We start from the raw sequence: 16,429 nt of genomic DNA on the forward strand, positions 1-16,429 counted from the left end.
CTGAAATTACAGTTTATTTCTAAAATGTCCATTTACAGCTTTAATTTGCAATAATGGAAACTGCTTTGGAGGTTTTCAATTATAACGACATGTAAAGAAAAGTGAGAAAAGGTACAAAAAGTCAAGCTTTTTATTTTCATAATGGCTGCAGTATCTTGATGCCTCCACCATATCTGCACACTGTGGGGGTAGAGGCAGCTGCCATCTTGGCAAGCTGAAGACTTTACTGGTCAAAGTTTTGTTAGTTTTGTTTGATGCATCACATGGTGTATAAAAGGGCAACTGATCAAATCCCAAGGTAGCTACTGATACTTCAGAGGAAAGCAGGAGAAAATTATGATCATCCTTGTGGTCCTGATAGCATAAGAAATTATGCACTAAACCTTGCCGTTACAAAATTTTGTGCCCGGTTGTTTTCACAGCAGACAGTGGTTGACTCGGCCTGAGGTTAATGTAAATTTTAAGGTCATAACATAGATCCTAAATTTTGAACTAAAATACTGTAGATTATTTTAATATGTATTGAACCATGAAAGTGAAATCTTACTTGGTGCACAGTATTGTAGAGATGTATCTGATTGTAGTGGTATTGTTTGATATAATTGTTCGGCCTGTAATAGTTTTTTTTACAATTAATCACATTTGTAAGCAGCAACACTCAGTCAGAACATGAATTACTTGGGCAGAAAATATAGCACAAAATATCTTTCCCCCCCCCCTTCTCCTCCACAAAGATTTTCTTCATAGAATGGGTGGAGCAAGTTCTGTGGTTTTTGTTTCCATATGTTTCTTACCTTTACGCTATTTCCTCCATTGTCTTATTGCCTGTTTCAGTGTCCATTGCAGCCATTATATTGTGGATAGATGACCTAGGTATTACTATACAGGCTGGTCGGAAACACTATGAACTGGGTGTATGAGTTCAAATGTTGGTCATACTGATAAATAATTTGAAAGAAATAATTAAATATCTCACACCACTGTCATTTTATCATCAGCTGAAGTTAGCTGATGAGATCGCTTCACGGGCAAATTCAAATGGGCTGCACAGCTTGAGAGCACCAATCGAAAAGATTTGAACATGGACCTCCGTGTTGACAGGATCACGCCCATAGCAATTATGTAACTATAAGATCACTTGAAACCTGGGGTGTGTTTGATTGTGATTTCTCGACGTGCCCCTCAAGCCGGTCTTAACGCAATGTTGTCTGCTTGTGTAGCGATATGTGTTTTCGAGCACAGTGCTCTGCAGCTGATCTCTTGTGAATATGTGTTAGTGCAGCTCTGTCTTCTGATGCCATCTAATGGTTATTGAGCAACTACATGCAGATTATTGTTGACGAACCTAACCGGTAGAAAATCTACGCTTCTTTTAGTACTGGTTTCCCCCCGTTTGAGTGCTTCAGTGTCATTTGTTTTTGCCTTTGAATGTCTCCTGTGTATCCATCAGTGCTAGTAAACAAAAATTGCAGCACCAGTAAACAGTGGATTGACTCCCGGTGAATTATACACAGATAATTTGTCAGATGTTCGCAGTGATTGTGAGGAGAGTGAAGATTAATTGTCTAATGATAATTCTAGTGCTAGTGTCATGTGTTTACGTGCAAGTGATGTTGTGAATGACACGTACCATGCAAGCAGTCAGAACAACAACCTGTTGCTTCAGATAGCGAAGATGATCTAGATGTAAGTACTGTTGATAATATCCTCCTGTTTCTGGCAGCAAGTGCTCTGAAGAGGATATTAAACCAGTTTTGGAGCCTTTCTTGGGGATGCCTGGAGTTAACATTTTGCCGAGTGAACCTGAAAATATAGGTTATGTTGTCAAGTTGTTCATTGGTGATGATTTGTTGGAGTATATGGTGGAGAAATCAAACAGATATCATTACCAGAATGAACCGAATCTCACCAAAAACTGTAAAGCGGACAGATATAATTGTGAATGAACTCAAAATTATTAAATTATGATGCCCTGCAACAACTCCATGTCTGTGCCAAAACCTTCCAGCCACAGGGGCCAGTTACATGTCAGACGGGCCGGACAGCAGATTTAGCAACACCACCTCGCAAAGCCCATTTAAATTCACCCACAATGTGATCTGATTGGCTAAATTCTGCACCTGATAAAATTATAACGGTGTGATATGTCAAATTACTTTTTGAAAATTATTTATAAGTATGTCCAACACTCTTACGCTTGTATACCCTGTTCAAGTTGTTTGCGACCACCCTGAAGGTCCCTTAAAGCAACAATCATCATAATGATGTAGTAATCTTTGAATTTTAAGGGGAGATTCCTGTATGTCTTAATGTAATTGATTGTGCTGAACTGAGTGGTGTTCATTAAAAAAGAGTGAATTTGCCAACTTTTTTCAAAAATGTCCACAACGTTATATGAGGGTCAAACACTGTAAGATTAAGTCCTAGCAGATGCACTCTAGCTGCACTGGACACATATCTGTAGACTACTTAATGCCTTTGGGCTTCCATTACTGATAGTATTGATGACAAGGCCTTGAAACACGTAGCGCCGAGCTCTATGATCGATAAATTTTGTACACTTTATGTAGTTTTGGTAGATTTTGTACACGTAGGAAAGTATTCTTGGATTATAACGAAAATTGTGCAGATACGAATGGGAGTGAAGTAAAAGTGTACTCTGTATTTTCTTGTATGTAATTTTGTCGTATTAATCTTTACATTTCGAGACAAATGTACCTGCAGTGTCTCAATGTGTAGTTGTATCCACTATTTCTAGAAACCTAGTGTTAATGTTTCAAGTTATTGCATTGTAGGTGAATGTGGCGAAGTGTTCGTAAATTTCCCAATGCTGTGTTTTCACTAATCCCCCTCTGTTGCCAAAACATTCAAGTCTACTCTTTTCTCTTCCATTCTGAACTTGGGGAACTCGTGTATCCACTGTCAAATTAATGACAGCTTGAAGCACACAATCATTTTTGGCATCCTGGCACTTAACGCAAACACACACTCACGTTGAAGTCTTTTCCTAGATTGAATTTGAGCTCTTCCTGTAAGGAAATACACTGTAACATTTCTGACTTCTTGTGTTCACTGTGGAAGGTTGACATAGAAATCAAGACTTCCAGATTATGTTGGTTAATTGACGTACTGGCTCACTGCAGGCTCAGACCAAGCAACAGTGTCCAGCGTAAGAATTCATATCCATTTCAATAGTTGATTGTAACTTTAAAGAATGAACTGTTGTTTATGAAGCAAGAACTTTTCGTTATTCGGAAATAAAATATGTAAAATGAGCATGGAAAGGTTCTAATCTGTTTAGCCATTTAAGCACTATAAAATAGCTGCCTCTGTAGATCAGCGGTAGAGTGTCGGCCTTCGGATCCCAAGATAGCGGGTTCAAACCCGGCAGAGGTAGTCGGATTTTTGAAGGGCGGAAAAAAGTCCATTCGACACTCCATGTCGTACGATGTCGGCATGTAAAAGATCTCTGGTGACACATTTGTTGTTTACCCGACAAAATTCATTAAATCTCAGCCATAGACGCCTAACAGAGTTTCGGTTTACTCTGTCTGCCTTCTAGTGGGGGCCTAGAGTAAAACGGAACATCGAAATTGACGAGCAGACAGCCAGATGGCGTCAAATTGAAATGTCTGCACACGGTAGCTGAGGCCATACAATTATTATTATTATTATTATTATTATTATTATTATTATTATTATTATTATTATTATTATTATTATTGTTATTATTATTATTATTAGCACTATAAAATCACCCACTTTAGTGGCACTTCTGTTGATCGTTTGCTTGTTTAGTAAAGATAAAAGTAAGAGAACCAACCCCATGGCACAAAAGCCCCGAAGGGCCATGGCCTACCAAGTGACTGCTACTCATCCCGAAGGCCTGCAGATTACGAAGTGTCATGCGGGGAGCACGACAAATCCTCTCGGCCATTATTATTTGTTTTCTAGACCGGGACTGCCATCACACTGTCAGATAGCTCCTTAATTGTAACCATGTTGGCTGAGTGGACCGTGAACCAGCCCTCAGATTCAGGTAAAAATCACTGACCTGGCCAGGAATCAAACCCAGGGCCTCCGGATAAGAGACAGGCATGCTAACCCTACACCGTGGGACCGGCACAGTAAAGATGAAAGGTATAGAAAAATGACATGATGTACAACTTGAAGTAGCAGAGAGAAGAGATCCTTCTTTTATGCTTGCCGGAAACCCACTGGTCTGCCCTAAGAAGTTTCCTACTTACACGCAAGAATGAAGACTGAGGCTGTGTAAATTGCAAAATGCAACCATTTTTCCATGTTGCTATTGGCCATCTGGGATGAAAGCAAGCTTCCTGTTATCTCTACTAGAGCTCACATCATGGCTGGCCTCAAGGCTGCCATGCGAAGCCTTGTTTATTACCTGTGATGTCATTCATCTCTTAACTATCGTGTGCATATGGTCAACAGAACTTCTTGTCATATTTTAGCTGGACTCCAGGGCATATGCCCCTAGAACCCCCGTTGCTTACCCTGAATTGTACTGTCACTTTAAGAACAGGCAAGAAATTGATGCCACTGTGCTGACACTTGTTAATTTGCTAACTTTGGCAGGCCTTATCTATTACCAAGCCGCACCATGTAGGATGTCTAAGCTGTTTTTTGCGAATGGTCTACAGAAGTTTTACCCTGATTTCAACCATATATTTGCATAAATTTTACATATATAATTTTATTTTTGTGTTCTGTATATTGACAAGGAACAAAATGGATTTTTACGTAAAATCTGAGTTCTGGTTTCTTTTCTTACCGGTATGTTTTGAGCCCCAAAACCTAGGAACTGGTCCTCTTCTCCCACAGTTACTCTTAATGGGCACATGTTGTTCACATGCCTTTGAGGTACAGCGTGCTGATGAAAAGCTTGCGTTGCATAATGTTTATTGACATCCGTGAGATTGACCTCATGCTTAGAAGCATAATATTAGGGAGAAATGTTTGATCTGCTCTTCACATAGCAATGCGATAACTGGAGACATTAATCTACTTGTAACTGCTTTCATCTTTTACAAGCTCCCCGGCTTGTTCTGTATATTCTAAATGTCACAGCTATATTATGTACTCTGCTTCTGTCTTTCCCACCTGTAGAAGTACAAAAGTACAAGAGAAAAGTTATATATTTTACAGCATTTGGAAAAAGAATGGTGGAAAAGATATCATTGATTATATCAACCTTCTTTCCCTACACATGTGCCCATAAACAAAAGGAATGTGAAGACCAATTTACCAAGATGTCCCAACATTTTAAATTGTTCAGGTATGTTTGTTTTTTACATCCTTGCTGAAAAAAATTTCTTCCTCTATTTTTTCAAATTCTACCTAGCCTAGGTTGACTCAATTTTGTGTTATCAGGTACCGTATTTACTCGCGTTTTAGACCCCCTTTTTTCCCCCCACTTTTACAGCCGAAAATAGTACAGGGGGGTCCAGTATGCGATAACCTCAAAATTTTGTGCAGTGAACACATGACGTCTAGGCTATAAAGAACTATAAATTGTACGTGTAACCATTCCATACTATTATTTAACAAAGAATGTTGCCATGTTAGAATGTATTTAAGTTATACTGGCTATTTTCGTCAGAAGGCAGTATTTCTAAACGTAAAAAGACAAATGGTGAACACGACTTTTAAACCTACGGTACATATAAGAGTCCGTTTTGGTTACTCATATCACGTCATTTGTTACATCTCATTAATTCCTCTGGTGAGGTTGACGTCAGGAAGGGCATATGGCCGTAAAAACTCGCTACGAAGATGCGTCTCACTTCATAATCGACCCCTAGAAAAAAGGGATAAAGGTATCGTGTTATCATATAATTAAATATTGATACAAAAGAACTTAATGGCCAGTCATTTGTCTCTGTCAGTTCAGCAGTAGGCCTACCACACAGTAAACCTGTTCACTGCTTTCATTTGAGTTATCGCCGTGCGCCGCCAACTTCCCTGCCCTGCTACTGGTATGTTGGCAATTCAAGTGACGACATCTTCACTGCCATCTCGTCAGTTGCATCAGCCATGCTTCATTCTCTTTGAGCTATGCACTGCAATCGAGAGGATACGAGGTCCCGTCTTTTTGAACCTTTTATAACCCGACTACAGAGTCTAAACAGTGTGAATCTATTCCCAAATGGTTTCTGGAGATGGTCTCTGATATTCCCAGTTAGTGTATATGCAGCAGAAGCCACTCCTTCCGAATAAAGCCATGTTGTAGAAGGCATGCCGGCATGCCAAACCATCAGCTCCAGCTGATAACTAGCGTATTGGACTGTTATATCACAACATTCAATGTATTCTTATATGATTGCAATCTACGGCTCCTAAATCATCGGGAAAATGTGATAATTGATATGTCCTGAATGATTTTTGGGCATTCTTTTACTGCGGGGAAAATAATGTAATGCCTCGTTAGGAATTCTTTGCAGAATTCTACACACTCTTGTGTTGCACTCATGAACATAGTCATCTACAATTACATGGAAAGAGTCTGAAGCATAATATCTGAGAACTATAAGAATGTGCTGCTCTGGAGACACTGATATGTTTCAGTCTGTTGGAAACTCTAACCTATTTTCAATTTCTTCTAGTACCTTATTATGGTTTTGTTAATACGGTATCTTTGTAGAAAACTTTCTTCTGACTATTCTCAAATTTTCCAGATGCTACCATTTTGAAATTTTAACAGCTATTAAGAGGTTTAACACAGGGCTGGTATCATGTTAATTTACCTGATTTTAAGACCTCTTACCTCGAGGGCTCTTCTCCAGCATTCTAGTTCATGTTCAAGCTATTCTCTGTTTGTGCTGCATAGTACAATGACATCTCCAAATAGCATACTCCCAAGGAGCTTGTTCTGTCTGCAACTTATTGAGATCTATAAATTGATCATAGGACTACGCTCAGCAACAAACGGAGACAAGATAACGCATCATGCCCAGTTAACACTTTAATCATCTTGCCCGCTTTGAACTGTGGTACACATAGCTTTGCCCGGAGCTGCTGGATGATGTTCAGCATGTAACTTTTTTTTGATGATAATAATAAATAAATAAAATCATGAATAAAAATATATAAATAAAATTACTCAAAAACTTAATAAAATTAATAAGCATAATTAACCGAAATGTCCGTAGTATGGGCGCCAGAGTTCACCAGAATGGATCCCTCGAATTTAGATAAGAGCATGATAAACTGTATATCCCAGGGCGTGTACATAATGCTGCGTACTGGTACATCTGCTGCAGGCCTTACCTAACCTCCTGAAAACGACTAATTAGGTAGGAACTGCACCTAGGTTCATCAATAACACTGATTCTAAAATAGCTAACTATATTCTTAACAAATTCCGTGCATGAGCACCTCATCAACATACAACATTATACATATCATACACACATAAAATATTGCTGGAAGACTCCATATTTACAACAACAACAACAATAATAATAATGAAAACAGTGGGAAAACGAAAGCGAGAACTCAGCTACCATTTGTAGATGGTCCGATGAACAATGTACATGTATGAAGATAAACACCCTTCACTGTCTCTATATCAATTCGATTTACCAATTCTCATAATCGGCAGTTATCACATCACACAGATACTGTACCTTGTAAAGATATATACACACGTCTGTCGATCCTCAACATATAAATTTATGGAAAGTCTGAGATAGCTTTCACCAACATATACTGCTAGGCCGCCACAAGTGCTACAATACTTAATGCGCAAGCACTCTCCACAATCATCCACTTTCCACAAACATAACAAGACTACGCTCCATGAACGTTTGAAGTCCAGTCCATTGCTGCCGTGTCACTCCAGTACCGTGTATCAGCACCACTTCCTTCCTGTACAGTGCGTCAGTTGCAGTTGTAGTTATCTTCTTTCTCGTTCCTTTACAATCACCTTCACAATCACCCTTACAATGTTCCAGGTTGCCGCCGTATGATTAACCTTTATAGACATCATCATCCCCCTCCTCTCAGATGATACGTCTGGATTGGTGCTTGCCAGCCAATCATGGGTGGTCCTCATGTCAAGACCTAGCTCCCAAGAGATAAACAAACTCTGGGGTATATTCCATGATTCACCAAACTTTCCTAATACAACAAGCTCATCTCATCGGGCTGGGATATATACATGAGTAACGGAATTTCCTGACACAAGTACATCACAACACACACTGGGGTAGCCATATGACTCATTCAAATTACCAGAGTTATTACAGCAATGTTTTCCCACTCGTGCAAAACAAATTACTCATACCTACATATGTGGATATCTTCCAGCTTACCAATATAAATGGCAAAGTATACACATGAAATAATAATAATAATTAAATTAGAATACAGACAATAATATCTCTAACTTCTACATATAATTCTGGGGTGTGATATATGTACTATCACAAGCATGAATGATTAAAACAGATTGGCATATTCCAAAGCCATGTTACGGTGAGGGCGCAGCATAAATCTTTAAGTTACCACCTACTACTGCATGAATTTTGGATACTAATTTACCAAAACCTACAAAATCTTGTTTAGATTGATGCTTTCACAACCCGTACTTGTAGACATGATATGGGCTTTTGCCGTGTCAAGAAAACAAGGTGAAAATCATTACGAGCCTTCTCCAATAATGAAGGTTTGAATTTAAAATTGCTTTACCGTTGGTCTGTTGAGTCGTACTCTTGTTTTTGTCACTAGATGGCTCATTGTATGCTGGCCTTCCAAGTGGGAGCCGACACCATCTAAGCTCCAATTAACCCATTGAAGCAGACGTTGTTGGCACAATGAATATGCCCTGGAGCAGGAATTATTTTAAAGGAAATTTCTGTCTACAACTTTCTGTGAAAAAAATTATAATTAGGAAACTTTCATACTTTCAAAACATAAAAAGAAAATGAATATGAACTACTAAAGAGACTGGAAAATATGTTTTAACATGCAATGTTCTGTATTTTATCATAATGTGTCTGATTTCAGTCTACTTCTGTTATGATCACCCAGTAAACGCTTCGCATTGTCGTTGGTTTCTATGGAGATCATGTTAAAAAACTCATCACGTAGAAATTCTGATACTGCGTCAATAATAGTAGGATTATTTCCTAGCCTCCTTAACACACTAGCATTCCCTGCACGAACTGCAGAACATGAAATATGTTTTATTTTTGTTATCATCCTGCACCCATATCCAGTCCGTTGGCACATATACGTCACATCTTCTCTTTCTTCCTCTTCTTCATTTACGGCACTATTCAATTCATCATCATCATCCGAACTAGAACTGATACTACTTACTTCACTGTTTCATCGAAACAATTATAATTATCATCACTTTCAAGCAAATATTTGATTTATTTTTCTTTCAGACACAGATGAGCTGCCATGTTCGTTTACTTGCATCAAAGTCGAAGACTAACCACTTGAAAATATAAAATAAAACCATGATTATCGATATATATATCCAAAGATTATGAAAAGACATGTTGCTCACTTCTGTCACTCACACATATACGGAGTCACAACCAGCTTCATCTATTGTGGAATCGGTTAAATTGCATCGTAATGCGTGAATTCAGAACCGTTCTGTGGTTCTGCCTCACGTCAGTAGTAGCAGAGCATGGAAGGGATCCGTGACTCTGCGCCAGTGGATTAAGGTGTTAGTTGTTACACCGTATGTACGTTGTGATATAACCGCAAGTCATCAGACGAATCGGGAACAAATATGGTAGAGTAAATAAATATTAAAAAGAATCTAGAAATAAAGTGCAACAAAAGACTCACAGAATAGGATAGAGCTGAATAATGGAAAGAAAGTATATAGAAAAAAAAAATGGAGAATTATGAGTGTGAGTCGCTCAGGGGAGGGGGGTATAATAACAGTTGTACACACGTTATGAAAGTATGACACTTAAGACCTAGCCTGGAACGAACCATCTCATGATGAGGAGAGTACAAATTTGGGAAACACTGGAACGAAATAAAAATAGTAAAACCACAGGGAAGAGAACTACCTACGTATATCCTTAATGGATGGTAACCACTTATTACTTAATTGATAGCCGGTGTCTCTGTTGAAATTTTCAGTATCTTTTAGTATTTCCACAGCTTTCTGTATAATCCTAGACCTGTAGTGTTTAGTATGGGTAAGAGCTCGAACATCTTGGAACACAACATCATGACCCATTGATAGGGTGTGCTCAGCCTGCTGCTGACTTGTCTGGCTGTTTGAGATGTTCCTTGATATGAGTACGAATGGACCGGCTTGTTTGGCCAATGTATATCTTGCTGTAATAGTGGGGACAATTTTACCTAAACTGTCAACTACTAGTTCTTGTTCCTGAATTAAAGTTCAGTTTTACTGAAAGACCTCCTCGTAGGATCAGTGAATAGTTCCTATGAAGGTTATCTAGTTAAGGAGAAACAAGAAAAACTGAGGCATACGTAGCTTGCCATTGCTTTCCTTACCAGACCGGAAAGTGCTGTTATAGCACTACTTGTGCTCTGAATGTCGTTGTTACCACCACCGCTACAGTTCAAATTTACAATAATATTTTGATGCAATATTTGGTAAAATGGTCTTTGGCTATAATTTTGGTAAAAAGAGTATCTTACCTGTTTGCCAGCTGTTCCACATTTTTTTAAAAAACACAGGTATTTGACTTTTGATTGAGAATTTTTAAGTCACAGAAAGGAGGCTAGTAATGGGAAATCTGATAACTGCCTTACCATTCATTTCTAAATGCTGAATATTAATCTCATGATGTGTGGTTGTCATGATAATGTTCTGTTGCAGTTTGCCTTGAAGCAGGGTGAAGTGAGCTGTTTTCTTCATTGTTTGCTCAATCTTTCTTATGGCAAAGCTTATGAAGGTGCTCAAAATACGCGAGTTGGCCAAGTTGATGTTCTCAGGATACGAACAATAAGGTGCAGGAACAGCTGCTGCTTTTCTGCTCATTTCATTTGGTTGATGTGCGTAAGAACGTAGTATTGCGTGTCTGAGTTTTCACCAAGTATGAGTGTGGGCGGTAAGTATGCAGCATATACGTATTTTTCTCTGTTTTGTGGTTTCCATCTTACATCCTAGCACTGTCTTGTTTCTCCCCTTCTCATATCCCCATCCGTGCAGCATTGTGGCCAACGTTTTTAGAAACTTTACATCTCCTTATATAATTTTCCACTTCTCCTCAGATTTCAAAAAGTAGAAACCTGTCCACAGAATCCAGCTCCTGCCAGGTCGGGGCATTCATGGCACTTCTCCACCTTCTTCTTTCCTTCCACCATTCCTCTCCCATTATTTTCTCCCAGTCCAGGTTTCTTCTTCTTGCACTTCTCTTTATCAAATTAATCCACCTTGTCCTAGATCTCCCTCTCTCTCTCTTCCCCTCGAACTTCGTCTCTATCATCAGTTTTGGTATTCTATTCTCTTCCTTCCTCTTTATGTGTCGAAAACATCTTAGTTTACTCCTATCAGTTCTCTCATTTAGGTTTTCCATTGAGACCTCCTTTCTCACATCCTTGTTTCTCACTCTGTCTTTCTTATCATACTTCTTAGGTATTTCATTTTACTGGCTTGAATTCTACTCTCCTCCCTAGTTGCCATTGTCCAGGTCAATATGGTGCATAATACATTTTGTAGATTATCTCTTCACACTTCCTTGGTTCTTCCTTATTCCAGACAAGGTTTCTTACACTCTGCCCTGTTGCACCCTCTTGCTAATCTCCATGTCCAGCCTTGTATTCTACATTAATTCACTCCCTAGGTATTTGAAACTGCCAACAATTTCAAGGCTTTGATCACTAATTTTCACAATGACTTTTCCTTGCCTTTCTCCTCTTGACATCACCTTGGTTTTGCTTTCCTCTGCACTGATTTTCATATCACACTTTTCAATTTTCTTGTTCAGTGCATCGAGTTGTTCTTGTACTTCTTTGCTGTTTGTTCCCCAGACCATAACATCATCTCCCTATTCCCACATGCTTCCATTGTCTCTTTTACAATTTTGTCCATAACCATTAGAAACTGACACCACACTTCCCTGTCTTAGTCCAGTTTCATTCCTAAACCATTCTGTCAGTCTGTACACTGTTGACACAGTTTTTATACATTGCTTGCATTATTTCTACAGTTTGTGTAGAGAGTCTCATTTTGACCATGGTTTCCCACACCCTTTCCCTGGGAACACTATCATGTGCCTTTGTTAGCTCTATGAATGTCATGACGACATCCTTTATATATTCCCAACTCTTTTCCATTAATTGCCTCATGCGGAAGATTGGGGACTGTATATATGTACCACATGGGTATTTTAAACACCCACCTTCAAACACTTTCTTCCCTTCTGTTATTACAGTGCTTTAGTCCTCACAGTAATGAGCAGGCAAGTCCAGCTGTTCCTAGCCGATAGTATTGAAATTTTTTGACAATAATATTACCAATGTCACAAATATAATTTCTTTCTGTAACTTAGTTCATTACAGTGAATGGTAGTTTTAAGAAGTGGTGCTTCATATTGAGTTTTATAGCAGTGCTTTCACTGATCTGTTATGATATTAATAGAATTTTAATTATGTAATCAGTGTCATGAATTATTAGCATAGCAGCTGTAGTACCAGTATTCATAAGGGTGCAAAGGTATGTTTAATGAGATCATGTTCCTATCTTCTACCACCATCGCCAGCTTCCGCTGTGGATCAGCGGTAGAGTGTTGGTTCAAATCCGGCAAAGGTAGTCGGATTTTTGAAGGGCAGAATGAAGTCCGTTCGATGCTCCATGTTGTACGTCAAATAAATCTCTGGTGACACGATGGTGTGTGCTGACAAAATTAATTAAAACTCGGACAAAGGTATGTTCTAGGCTACTAAAATAGTACCCTGAGCAACATTTAGACAATACATAGTAGAAGGAAAGGAAGATAAATTATGTAACTTTTTTTCCCTTCAACCCAGGGTGTAAGCATAGGTATATTCCTTCATTCTTCAGACCAGAACATAATAGCCAGATGTTTCAGTGGTATGTAAATCCATATTATTCTTTCATCCTCTGGATTGGATCGTCTTAGCCAGACGTGGTGGTGATGGTGTGTAGATTCATACGTCCCTATTATGTTGGTTCTCCATTCTCCCTCCTTTTATGTATGTCGAAAAATACTTTGCAGTTCCTGTTTCTAGAGGTTATGTTCTTTTTTCCTTGTTTTTCAATATCAAGTTCTCTTTTCCATATGCTAGTGGTGCGGTGGGACAACAAAATGTCCCATATTAAAATGTGTCTAAATTCTATATAAATTTACTTATTAATCTCATGGTGGTTATCCTCTGAAAGAAAAGATCAAAACTGATCTCTTACAAGTATGAGCCGACATTTTTTCCTCGTTACGTGGGATTCTAGTGAAGCACAAAAGAAGAAATCCACAACAACCCTAAAATGTTGCTTGTTTTAATTAATTGTATCTTTGCACACTTACGGCTGCTGAAATTGAGGAGGAGCTATTTCAACGATGCAGAGAATTTATATTATTGTTATTAACTTGTATGAAATGTTTATTTCTGTAAGGATTCATTATTATAACAACATGTCAAGTATAATAAAACAGTATTGCATTTTTAATAAAAGATGTGTCTTCATTACTTCCTACTCTGCATATGAGTGATCCATGTTCAGATATAGAGAGCCTACATAAATTCTTGGCCGTTTCTACCTCATTTTCATCACATTATCATTCTCCAGGTACTCTTGCCTGGCTCCTGAGTAAGAGCCTTCACCACCTCTTTCCGTCCATTCAGGGTTGGGAAGAGTACAGTATAACAGTAATTGGGATGAATTATAGTAATCTGAGAAATATTTTATTCATTTACAATAGAGGACCTGGATACAATAAAGACAGTAGTCTACTTGTGCTGTTTTTGTATCTGTTATCATGGATGCTATGTCTTAATTCCATCTGGATTTCAGGAGCGACATAAATGAATGGCACGCGCTACGCTGTTGTTGCAAGGAACAACAGCGGAACACTGTGAGCAGGGCGAGCAGAACAAAATATTGCATACTAATGTGATGGTATGCTATGAAAGAGCACATAAGGAATCTGTGTATATATATGTTGGCTATTCAGCCCGAAGACTGGTTTGATCCTCCACAGCTCCACCAACAGCTGTCATAGATAGCCTGGCCGTCACTGAAGAGGCATACTAGGGAAGTAAGGAGTGAAGTAGTTTCCCGTTGGTTTCCTCACTGAGCCAGAGGTTGCTATTACATATCAGTCTGCCAAGTCTACTGATATGCATACACCAACCGACCCTATGAGCGACATTTTCACACCATTCATAACAGGGACTGGCTGCATAAGGAATGGGATTACTAGCATCGCTCATACCTCAGTCACTTTCATATTGTCGAAGCCAAGGATGAGACTGAGACAGGCCAATGAACTGTAAACTGTAAACACTACATCTCTCTAGCAAAGGCATATCATTAGTAAAATCAATTTCTTTATTTTCAGAAAAAGACAGCTTATTTCAGAGATATAAGTTAATGTTGTTTATACCAAACCAAAACCAAACCCCATGGCGCAAAAGTCCCGAAGGACCATGGTCTACCAAGCGACCGCTGTTCAGCCCGAAGGCCTGCAGATTACGACGTGTCGTGTGGTCAGCACGACGGATCCTCTCGGTCGTTATTCTTGGCTTTCTAGACCGGGGCCACCATCTCACCGTCAGATAGCTCCTCAATTGTAATCACGTACGCTGAGTGGACCTCGAACCAGCCCTCAGGTGCAGGTAAAAATCCTTGACCTCGTGGGAATCGAACCCGGGGCCTCCGGGTAATTGGCAGGCACGCTACTCCTACACCACTGGGCCGGCGTTGTTTGTACCAGGTGTTTACAATAGGACTGCTGCAGGATTGACCCTCGTTAATGAACATCACAGAAGATGCTGGAAATGGCCTCATCTCAAGAAATAAAAAACCGAGGATCCAAAAGTCCTGACTCCACTTCACTCGGAAACCACACGCGAAGGTTCGTCTGGAAGCTTTAACACATGCACAGTCCGCTTCCATGGCTAAATGGTTAGTGTGCTGGCCTTTGGTTACAGGGTCCGTGGGTTCGATTCCCGGTGGGGTCGGGAATTTCAGCCGTCGTTGGTTAATTTCGCTGGCACGGGGACTGGGTGTATGTGTCGTCTTCATCGCCATTGCATTCTCATCACAACGCGCAGGTCGCCTACGGGATTCAAATCAAACGACCTGCACCTAGCGAGCCGAACATTGCATTTTTGTCAATTTTACACAAAGTTGTTCTGCGTGTATAAGAAATGTAATCAAATAACAAATAACAATCATATATTATTTCAGTACTATAGATCCCTTTCACGGCGCTCACAAGTAACTGATCGTCCATGCGGTTAGGAGAGCGCAGCTTTGAGCTCGCATCCGGGAGATAGTGGGTTCGAACTCCACTGTCGGCAGACCTGAAGATGGTTTTCCGTGGTTTCCCATTTTCACACCAGCAAAATGCTGGGGCTGTACCTTAGTTAAGGCCACGGCCGCTTCCTTCCCACTCCTAGCCCTTTCCTATCCCATCGTTGCCATAAGACCTATCTGTGTCGGTGCGACGCAAAAAGTAACCGATCGTGACAAATGAACAGTCAAAATAGATAGAATAGACATTAGCAGTGACGAATTGCACTCTCATGTGATAAATATCGATAATTTCTTTAACACATGAGTTTAAAGAACTTGTAGCGAAGTGTGCGATTTGCAAATACTGTTGCGCGCCATCATTGCTGTCCGCTGGGGCGCCTGTCCTAAGTCATATCCCTTAAGAAAAGAATGGTAGTAAAACCTAATATTACTTCCGGAACATTCGTCAGTATAATAATGCATTTGCATTTCCTTCCGTTCATGTGGATACCATAAATGTTAAAAAAAGCAAAGATTACATTTAGTGGTAAGTAAGGCTGTCTAATATTGTGCTGATTTGTGTATTCCTTACTTCACCAGGGGGCGAGATTTCTCCCACAGGTCCCCTAGTAATAATAAATTAATGTAACAAAAATGAAAATAAAATAATAAATCAACTGATAAATATGAATTTATGACAAATTTACAGGAAATAATGTTAACATTTTTATTTTCAAATTGTACTGTGCAGATTCCATCAAGGTATCCATGTGAATCTGGATTTTCTGTGCTGGCTTACAGGGCTAGATCTGAGGTGTGCACTATCACAGTTGGAACAAAACATTAAAAACCTGTGACCGGGCGAGTTGGCCGTGCGTTTAGGGGCGCGCGGCTGTAAGCTTGCATCCGGGAGATAATGGGTTCGAATCCCATTGTCGGCAGTCCTGAATATGGTTTTCCGTGGTTTCCCATTTTCACACCAGGCTA

General features: G+C 39.5%; 1 protein-coding gene across 3 annotated transcripts in view; it reads left to right on the top strand.

Annotated features, from left to right (window-relative positions):
- Gorab (Golgin, RAB6 interacting) overlaps positions 1-13,638 on the top strand; it is a 64,407-nt gene extending 50,769 nt beyond the window's left edge. For all 3 annotated transcript variants that reach the window (XM_067156666.2, XM_067156664.2, XM_067156665.2), the window contains exon 7: positions 10,841-13,638. Coding sequence is in view for 2 of the 3 variants with exons in the window: in XM_067156664.2 (XP_067012765.2) it covers positions 10,841-10,860 (20 nt within the window). In the remaining variant the exon portion in view is untranslated. The remainder of the gene's footprint in view (positions 1-10,840) is intronic.
- Positions 13,639-16,429: the final 2,791 nt, after the last annotated feature.

This window comes from Anabrus simplex, chromosome 12, assembly GCF_040414725.1.
Source record: "Anabrus simplex isolate iqAnaSimp1 chromosome 12, ASM4041472v1, whole genome shotgun sequence".
In the NCBI taxonomy this organism is placed as follows: Eukaryota; Metazoa; Arthropoda; class Insecta; order Orthoptera; family Tettigoniidae; genus Anabrus; species Anabrus simplex.